The sequence below is a fragment of the Ceratina calcarata genome, unplaced genomic scaffold (genome assembly GCF_001652005.2).
Source record: "Ceratina calcarata isolate Rehan_Ccalc_2016 unplaced genomic scaffold, ASM165200v1 scaffold514.2, whole genome shotgun sequence".
Classification (NCBI taxonomy): domain Eukaryota; kingdom Metazoa; phylum Arthropoda; class Insecta; order Hymenoptera; family Apidae; genus Ceratina; species Ceratina calcarata.
In genome coordinates, this window is record NW_017175971.1 from 226,949 (window position 1) to 236,142 (window position 9,194).

Consider the following 9,194-nt stretch of genomic DNA (forward strand, 5'->3'; position numbering starts at 1 on the left):
CCTAACGATCTGGCCTTCATGGAGGCTCACGGCACAGGAACTAGAGTCGGCGATCCTGAAGAACTAAACGCGATCGATAAAGTATTTTGTCAGGGCAGAAGTACACCCCTCAAGATTGGTTCCGTTAAATCGAATATGGGTCATACAGAACCTGCTAGCGGTCTCTGTTCAGTGGCTAAGGTACATTGATGATATGATGTTTTAAAGGATAAATGATTTATTTCTTCCAAATAAGAACTAATAATCGCAAAAAATTTCAAGGTCATCATTGCGATGGAAAGCGGTTTAATTCCACCAAATTTGCACTTTACAAGTCCAACGAACGGTGTGAAATGTTTCGAGGAAGGAAAACTTCAAGTAGTTACGGAACCAACTCCATGGGAGGGTGGCTACGTAGGGATAAACTCGTTCGGTTTCGGTGGCGCAAATGTTCACGTTTTGCTGAAATCGTTCACGAAGGAGAAAGTGAACAATGGAGCACCTTCTGATGATTTGCCTCGATTGGTAGCAGTGTCTGGTCGCACAAAGGAAGCAGTGGACATCCTCCTCAGCCACTTGGAAAGTATACCTGTGGACGTAGAATACATTCGACTTTTACAAGATGTACATGCCGAAGACATACCTGGATACATGTTCCGAGGCTATACACTCCTTAGTTCCAAACCATCAGAAAAACCAGTCAAAGAGATTGAACAATATTCTGGCGTGAAAAGGCCCATTTGGTTTGTCTTTTCTGGAATGGGATCCCAGTGGCCTGGCATGGGTACATATACGGAAACATTTAATGTCACTTACGCAGACAACCAGCAGGGAAGAGATTTATATAATTTTAATTTCGTTTCACAATCCAATAGGCGAGGCATTGATGAAGTTCCCAATTTTCTACAAGGCTATTCAAAAGTGCGATGCAGTGTTGAAGCCGCACGGTGTGGATATCTTTGATATTCTTACTAACAAGGATAAGAAGACTTTCGATAATATCTTAAATTCGTTCGTTGGGATCGCCGCAGTCCAAGTAAAATACTTATAAAGCCTGTAAAATTTGCTATTATGCTTAGCCGTATTCTACTAGAACTGAAAATATTCCTTCAGATCGGTCTTGTTGATCTGTTAACATCCGTGGGTATCGAACCGGATAATATAATCGGGCATTCTGTCGGAGAACTCGGTTGCGCATACGCTGATGGATGCTTTACGGCTGAACAAATGGTGCTCGCAGCATATTCTAGGGGTTTAGCATCCATAGAAACTAAATTGATTCGAGGTTCTATGGCCGCAGTTGGTCTTGGATACGAGACAATAAAAGACTTGTGTCCACCTGATATAGAAGTTGCCTGCCACAATGGCCCTGACAGTTCTACCATAAGTGGACCAGCTGAATCAATGAAGCAATTTGTTGCAGAATTACAGGTTCGTACTACACCCCTGCCATTACCCACCGTCTTCAACAGTCACTTCTAAAAATTCATGATCGTTTCAGGCTGACAAAATTTTCGCGAGAGAAGTGCCGTGTAGCAACATCGCGTATCATAGTCGCTACATTGCCCAGGCAGGACCAAAATTATTAGCATATTTGAAAAAGGTGATTCCCGAACCAAAATTAAGAAGCTCCAAGTGGGTGAGCACTTCTGTACCCCGTAATCAATGGTATACAGAAGCCGCTAAATACTCTTCCGCAGAGTATCACACGAATAACTTGTTAAGCTCCGTATTATTTGCGGAAACCGCTACAATGATCCCGTCCGATGCGATAACTATAGAAATCGCGCCCCATGGTCTTCTACAGGCGATCTTGAAAAGATCGCTAGATCAAAGTACAGTAAACGTACCGTTAACTCAAAGAGGGCACAAAGACAACGTAGAATACATTTTGCAAGCATTTGGAAAATTATACAACGCTGGTTTGCAACCACAAATGGCAAATCTTTATCCAGCCATACATTTTCCAGTTAGTCGTGGTACACCCATGATCTCTCCCTACATTAGGTGATTATGTACGACATATTATTTATGAAACTAATTTAAAACACTACCAAACACAAACGTTACACTTTAGGTGGGAGCACTCGGAAAATTGGTTCGTTCCAGCGTACACACAACGTCTGAAAATTACTACCGCCGAAAGGATGGTTAACGTGGCGCTTAAAGATGAAAATTATGAGTACATAATGCATCATGTGATCGATGGAAGAACGTTGATCCCAGCTACTGGATATCTTATTATGGCTTGGGAAACCCTCAGCATGTTACAAGGGAAACTGTACGATGAAGTATCAGTGGTTTTCGAGGATATAAGGTTTGAACGCGCAACCACTATATCCGTGGATAGTAGCGTTCCATTAACTATAATCATCCACAGAGGCATGTGTTTCTTTATACATCACATTTATCATATGCAGAATGGTTCGAAATAATAAGCTCTAGCGGTACTGCAGGTTCCGGAAAATTCGAGATATCGGAAAAATCTACGGTAGTCGTAACAGGGAAGATCCGTGAATTGACGAATCCCACAAAAGAAAATATTGATGTCAAATATTTGACACCAGTTGACGATATAGAATCTCTTAATCATAAGGATATATACACAGAATTGAAACTTCGTGGCTACGAGTACACGGGGCTATTCCGTGGCCTGAAGAGTGCATCTACTAAAGGAACTAGAGGACGTATTGTCTGGTACAAAAACTGGGCCGCATTTATGGACAATATGTTACAAATGAAAATACTGAGCCTGGATACCAGAGCCTTATATGTGCCAACAGCCATAAGTAGGATAACGATAGACGTGACAGGACACAATGACAGGATTCGCTATTTTACAGAAGAAGACAATGGTATGTGATACAATGTTTGGAAATGTCGTTTACAAATAAGTATAAAACACGATAATAAAATTTTAATTATAGAAATACCAGTAGCTGTTTACAAAGATTATGACGTAGTAAAAGCCGGAGGAATAGAAATGCGCGGGATAAAGGCTAATAGTATTCAACGGCGGAGAACAATGGCAGACCCAGTTTTGGAAGAATACAAGTTCGTCGCTAATCGAGATAATGCACAAACATCTTTAGAAGAAATGATAATATTATCCACCCAACTAGCACTGGAAAGTCACATAACAACTACTCCAAAGATTCTTGAAGTAATTCATGAAGAAGAGAAGGTTCCAATTGCAGAAACTCTTACCCCTATTTTCATGAAAGTTCTAAGTAATTTACCAATGGTTCGCCCAAATTTGATTCTGTGTGCAAAAGCGAGTCGAAAAGAAGAATTATTACTTCCTGAGAATGTTACGGTAATTGAAGACAATAAATTGCCGGAAGATGCGAGTGCTTTCATGGCAGCTGCATGTGATGTTCTAAGTAGTAAAAAACCAGACATCCTAGTACAACTAATACACGCAACAGAAGATAAGGGATTTATTCTCCTTCAAGAGAGCGGTATTAATAAAGATACATTTCCTTTCCTTAAATCATGCGGGCTGAACATCGTTTTAGAGAAAAGTCTCAATAAGCAGACTTTACTGCTTCTGAAGAAAGAAGAGAAGCCACCTCAGAAAACAGAGGTAGTGCACGTAAACAATAATGAATTCAGTTGGATTGAAAAGGTGAAAATGATTATGAAGAACGAGAAAGATAAAAAAACTAATGAAACAACAAGACTGGTGCTAGTTGCCGAAGGAGATATGGAGAATGGTTTATTAGGTATGGTCAAATGTTTGAGAAGAGAACCTAATGGTGAAATTGTCAAGGCTGTAATAATTCAAGATAAGAATGCACCAAAGTTTTCATTAAACGATCCATTTTACTCTGAACAACTGGACATAAACATTGGTTATAATGTTTTAAGACCGGGTAGAATTTGGGGTACTTACAGACACGTACCATATCCGGAAGTGAAGCCAGTTCCAGTTCCAAATGGATATGTCAACTTAAAAGTGGGTGTGAACGTATTATGACTAAAATCGTATATTTCTTCCCAAGATTATACACATCATATTATAGGTAAGAGGAGATTTGAGTTCCATTCAGTGGATGCAGGGTCCAATACAACCTGATGCGAAGTACGATAATATCGTGAAGGTGGTGTACGCTTCTTTGAACTTTCGAGATGTGATGCTAGCTACGGGAAAACTAATGCCAGAAGCCATTACAAGGAAAAGAGAAAGTACAGACTGCTTAATCGGCTTCGAATTCAGCGGCATCGACTCCAATGGTCGGCGAGTAATGGGCTTTGTAGATAGCAAGTAAGATGAATTATTTACAATTGTAATTTGCTTTGTTTTTTTAATTGTATTTCACTAAACTCATCTATTAATTTGTTATTCAGGGCTATATCGAATCTAGTCACTCCTGATAAATTAAATGTGTGGCCAGTACCAGATGAGTGGTCCCTCGAAGATGCAGCAACAATTCCGTCTGCCTACTTCACCGTACTCTACGCTTTCTTCTACTTCGGAAAATTAAAAAAAGGGGAAAAGGTACTGATCCATGCAGGAAGTGGTGCTGTAGGTCAGGCAGCGATCAACGTGGCCCTCGCAGAAGGTTGCGAGGTCTTCGCTACAGTGGGCACGCCCGAAAAACGCAAGTTCATTAAGGAAACCTTCCCCAGCATAGATGATGATCATATAGGAAACTCTCGAGATACTAGTTTTGAACAGATGGTGATGAAACAAACGCACGGAAAAGGTGTCGATGTAGTTTTAAATTCTTTAGCTGAAGACAAACTCCAAGCATCTGTTAGATGCTTGGGTTACCGCGGCCGTTTCTTAGAAATTGGTAAATTCGACTTGGCGGCTAACAATAAACTAGGAATGGAGATATTTTTGAAAGAAATAAGTTTTCATGGAGTTTTACTGGATAGCATGATCGCCGGTATTTCGCCTGTTCTACAAGAAGAAATGTATAATTTTATTAATAAACAATTGAAAGATAGGGCTAAAGCTATCAAGCCGATAGTACGGAAGACCTTCCAGAAGGATCAGTTGGAAGAAGCATTCAGGTACATGGCAGCAGGAAAGCATATTGGAAAGGTAATTATTTTTATTCTTCATTTTTCCCTAACGTCATTTTTAACATCAACTGATTTGACCGTTCTTCACCGAATACTGTTATTGTTTCTTCTACAGATTGTAATTAAAATAGCAGACGAAGAGACTCCTCTAAATACTCATGTTCTTGCTTATCCTCGTTTCAACGCTATGAAAGGCAAAAGTTACGTACTTGTTGGTGGTTTAGGTGGACTTGGTCTTGAGGTTGCAGACTGGCTCGTTTTACGTGGTGCTAAGAACTTAGTAATGGTTTCCAGAAATGGAATAAAAACTGGGTATCAGAGACTGAGGACAGAAGTATGGAAATCCTATGGCGTGAAGGTTCAAATTATTTCCGGCGTAGATGCTTCAAAAACGGACGATTGCGAATTCATTTTACGATCAGCAGAGAAACAGGCTCCTGTCGATGGCATCTTCAATCTGGCAGCGGTGTTGAAAGATTGTTTAATGGAAAACCAAACAGTAAAATTGTTTGAAGAGAGCATGAAACCAAAGGCTAAAATCACTAAGAAATTGGACGAAGTTTCAAGGAAAACTTGTCCAAAACTTCGATACTTCGTAGTCTTTTCTTCCCTGTCGTGTGGAAGGGGAACTGCTGGACAAACTAATTATGGTATGGGAAACGCCGTGTTGGAGAGAATTTGCGAAAGAAGAGTAGAAGAAGGCCTTCCTGGCATGGCAATTCAGTGGGGAGCTGTTGGAGATGTCGGTCTTGCAGCTGACATGTTGGAAAATAGGCAGCAATTAGAAATTGGTGGAACATTGCCCCAAAGGATATCTTCGTGTTTGGAAGAATTCGATAAATTTATGTGTCAGAGTAGACCAATTGTGGCTAGCATGGTAGTGGCTGAAAAACGACCGAGCGCCAGTAAGGTTAGCACCGTCCTTGAAGCGATGATGAATATAATGAGTAAGTATGCTTCGAAATCATCCATTTTAAAACCATTTATTCAAGGTTGCATATCGTATAAGCAAATTTAATCCAATATCGCAATTTTATCAGAAAAATTATTCTTTCGCATTAGATATAAAGGATCTTAAAACTGTGAGCCAGACTACTTCTTTGGCTGAACTAGGGATGGACTCCATGATGTTAGTAGAAATAAAACAAACTTTAGAGAGAGATTTCGAACTATTTCTGACACCGCAGGATATCAGAGCCCTGAATTTCGCCAAGCTTATGGCAATGTCTACCACAGATACCAAAAAGCAAACGAAACAAACTAAGAAGAGAGTTGAAAAGACGGAAAATTTAGGTGGCATGCAAATACTGATGAGGACCATAAATGTTTCTCTATTAGATGGACAGTATTGTGTACAACTACCTGTTAAATGTGGTCAGGAAAAGAACGAAGTATTCCTTATACCCGGTATTGAAGGATCTGCTGAAATATTCACTGCTTTAGCACCGAAATTAAAATTACCTGCTACTTGTCTACAACTAGGAATAAACGATTCGGTTGAATCTATAGAAGACATGGCTGATCTCCTCATACCTGTACGTTTTCTAAGAAAAGATGATTTGTTTCATTTTGTCATTACCATCGTAATAAATAATACAATTCTTAATTTCCGTTATTTTTTAGCACATTCTAGCAAGGACCAAAGGTCGCAGAGATTTTGTGATTGTGGGATACTCATATGGATCACTAGTAGCTATAGAGTTAATAAGGAAACTGGAAGCTCGTGCGTTAGTTGGGCACCTTATATTATTAGATGGTTCTCCCGATTACATGAAAGCCATAAAGTTTGAACACTTCGTAGCTGCTTCAGAACACGAATATCAAAATAAATTTCTATCTGACGTGTTGCGCGTCGTCAGATCACCCACTTTCTTGCAGGTGAAAATCTTTCCACAATAGTAAAAGATCTTGATACATGAAAGTGAATAATTAATTTACTCGAATATTATATTTTATAGTGTAAATTAGAATTGCTGAATTGCAATGATTGGGACGAAAAATTAAACGTGACAATCAAACACATGCCTGATGAAGTACATAAAATCTATTCTCCGGATGTTCAGAAAGCAATTATTTCGTTTATATTCAAACGTCTGTGTTTGTTAGACAAATATGACCCGTCTACCACGTCACCTCTTAGTACACCTATTACATTATTGGTACCAACAAATCCAGCTACACAATTACCGGATCCAGATTATGGTCTCAGCAAGGTAACAGATTTTAAATTAATGTTTACTTATCACTGCACTGAGATTTCATACATTAAAACTATGTTCTTTCTTTAAGTTGACGCATGGAAAAGTAACAGTGCACAAGATTGAAGGAAATCACATAACGATGTTGGATAATAAAAAGGTTGTGGCTGTTATTAATGGCGACCCAATAGAGGATGAGGACATATTCAAAGAAACTCTAAATCTGCCAAATGTTGATATAGAGTTAAAAGGCGAGAACTTCAATTTCATGGGAATATCGTAGAAATAGGATAAAATGTCGAAACTAAACGTGTATTGCGAAGACTCTTTTACAAAGACGTTATTAAAATATACACCTTTACTATAATTATACGTGTATCTTTGTATTGTAATTTCTAACTCGTATAACAAAGCATCAGTATATTCCTTATGCATCAATATGTATATGCCACAATAATGCAACTTCAATTATAATTGTTTGAAGATCAATGATTTTTACAAGATTTAAGAGCATTGCTCGGCCTTGTTCATACTTATTAATTCGTGTAACGAGAATTCGAATATGAAATATGCGTAAATATGCGTTGGTTACTCGGAATTACATATGCGGGAAAGGGAGCGAAAATATTCGACGTCTACGCCACTTAGCGGAAAATTAGCTTCCCTGCAGAAAAAACGACCGAGCCTCGCTATCATTCTGCTTTTAGTCAGCTTAGGCCTTCGATCGCTTCAGACGATAATCGTACGGAAAAGGTCGATCTCAGGCGAGTTCAATTGAACGAAGGTGTACCTCCGCTGGGATTAACGAGATGATCTTGCCGCTAGTTTCCATACGGTCATCGTTCAATTTTCCTAGGGCCGATATGAACGGAAGATTATCTTCCGTTCCTGATTTAAACATTGATTCCTGTGTCGGAACAAGAATACGTTACTCTGAGAACGTATTTGAGTCACGATCGTCCCGTAATCCTCGAAATATTCTTGGCTGATTACCGGTCGAGAAACCACGTCCTGATATAGGGCCTGCAGCAGGTTTGATATTGAATCACTCGGTAACCTGTAGTGTACCGCGGAAAAAACGACGGATGAGTTTCCCTGGTAAGGTACACCGTGGAATAAGGAGGTGTAGCTTGTGAGGAGATTGTCCATCGTATAGGGTCAGTCGGAGATTCGGCCTTACAACACGGGCTCCCACACCCAGCAGAAGTAGCTGAGTGTGCACCGAGCAAGGAGCGATCCGTGGTCTCTGTTTCGGCGTAACGAATCAGTGCAATTTCCGAGGCTCTCCTCACCCGATTACGGGTTAGTTGAGAAATACTCGAAGCGAGAGTTTACTCTCGATAATTTAAATACAGTCCACTTTAGTCGTTAAGGAATAGAATTTAATTTGGTTCCATTCTTTTTTTTTTATTTTTTTTTTGTTTGATTAAATCAATCGATGCTGACTAGTTGGGAGCAATTCTGCGGGCTAAGGACACTCGGGAGCGAACTCCCCGCTACGAAACACAAATTATTTATTTGCTTCGTATTATACGGTGATTGGGGAAATCGACCGCCTCGTGATCGGTTTAATAAATTTTTGATTTTTAATTCCAAATTGGAATATCTTTTATTTATTTTGCGTACCCCGTTTCTCCTCTCCTCTGGACCCTGTTAGGTTCGCTCCTAACAATAATTAGTATTGAATTCTGCATTAAAATTATTTTGAATTGTGAAACGAAATAATAGCTTTCCCTGTACACACCTGGACAAAAAGATAGCACACATGTGCTATCATTAAGTTATAATGAATACAGTCAAAATCCCCGAAATTTGACGAGTGGTATATAAACAGTACCCGATAGTAATATAATATTTATAAAGAAAATAAAACGTCTCTTCTTGGTTTTTAAAATTATTAACCAAATATGTCAAATAGGGTCGGCGAAATGATAGCACATTTTCAAAATTGTCATATTTATTGTTTATTATTTATTATATGTT

General features: G+C 39.2%; 3 protein-coding genes across 6 annotated transcripts in view; 2 read left to right on the plus strand and 1 right to left on the minus strand.

Moving 5' to 3' along the window:
* The window catches only part of LOC113464747 (fatty acid synthase-like), an 8,881-nt gene extending 5,582 nt beyond the window's left edge, over positions 1 to 3,299 (plus strand). Inside the window, exons 2-10 of the mRNA XM_026816344.1 lie at positions 38 to 180; positions 262 to 763; positions 855 to 1,015; positions 1,093 to 1,410; positions 1,481 to 1,986; positions 2,057 to 2,328; positions 2,400 to 2,834; positions 2,907 to 3,142; positions 3,255 to 3,299. Of these exons, the coding sequence (XP_026672145.1) occupies positions 38 to 180; positions 262 to 763; positions 855 to 1,015; positions 1,093 to 1,410; positions 1,481 to 1,986; positions 2,057 to 2,328; positions 2,400 to 2,834; positions 2,907 to 3,142; positions 3,255 to 3,299 (2,618 nt within the window). The remainder of the gene's footprint in view (positions 1 to 37; positions 181 to 261; positions 764 to 854; positions 1,016 to 1,092; positions 1,411 to 1,480; positions 1,987 to 2,056; positions 2,329 to 2,399; positions 2,835 to 2,906; positions 3,143 to 3,254) is intronic.
* LOC108628251 (rho GTPase-activating protein gacM) overlaps positions 1 to 9,194 on the minus strand; it is a 48,375-nt gene that overhangs the window by 9,051 nt on the left and 30,130 nt on the right. For 2 of the 3 annotated variants that reach the window (XM_026816331.1, XM_018030024.2), the window contains exon 5: positions 255 to 568. The exons of the other annotated variant lie outside the window; for it this stretch is intronic. The gene's annotated coding sequence lies outside the window, so the exon portion shown is untranslated. Of the gene's footprint in view, positions 1 to 254; positions 569 to 9,194 lie in introns of those variants that run through there. 3 annotated transcript variants of the gene reach the window in all.
* Positions 3,284 to 8,625, plus strand: LOC108628229 (fatty acid synthase-like). Of its 2 annotated transcripts, XM_026816326.1 has the most exons (8): positions 3,284 to 3,937; positions 4,005 to 4,246; positions 4,330 to 5,032; positions 5,129 to 5,960; positions 6,076 to 6,548; positions 6,637 to 6,891; positions 6,972 to 7,226; positions 7,303 to 8,625. In XM_026816326.1, the coding sequence occupies exons 1-8, from the start codon at positions 3,338 to 3,340 to the stop codon at positions 7,492 to 7,494; spliced, it is 3,552 nt and encodes a 1,183-aa protein (XP_026672127.1). In that variant the 5' UTR covers positions 3,284 to 3,337; the 3' UTR covers positions 7,495 to 8,625. The 2 variants fall into 2 exon arrangements, with proteins under 2 accessions (XP_026672127.1, XP_026672126.1); XM_026816325.1 differs by having other exon boundaries at positions 4,330 to 5,960.

What these genes read in the sequence shown, in the direction of transcription:
- LOC108628229 (XM_026816325.1), top strand. Translation starts at nt 3,338, where the DNA reads ATGGCAGCTGCATGTGATGTTCTAAGTAGTAAAAAACCAGACATCCTA. An exon ending in AGCGATGATGAATATAATGA is followed by an intron (nt 5,961 to 6,075) that starts GTAAGTATGCTT and finishes CTTTCGCATTAG; the next exon opens with ATATAAAGGATCTTAAAACT. An exon ending in CAGATTATGGTCTCAGCAAG is followed by an intron (nt 7,227 to 7,302) that starts GTAACAGATTTT and finishes TCTTTCTTTAAG; the next exon opens with TTGACGCATGGAAAAGTAAC.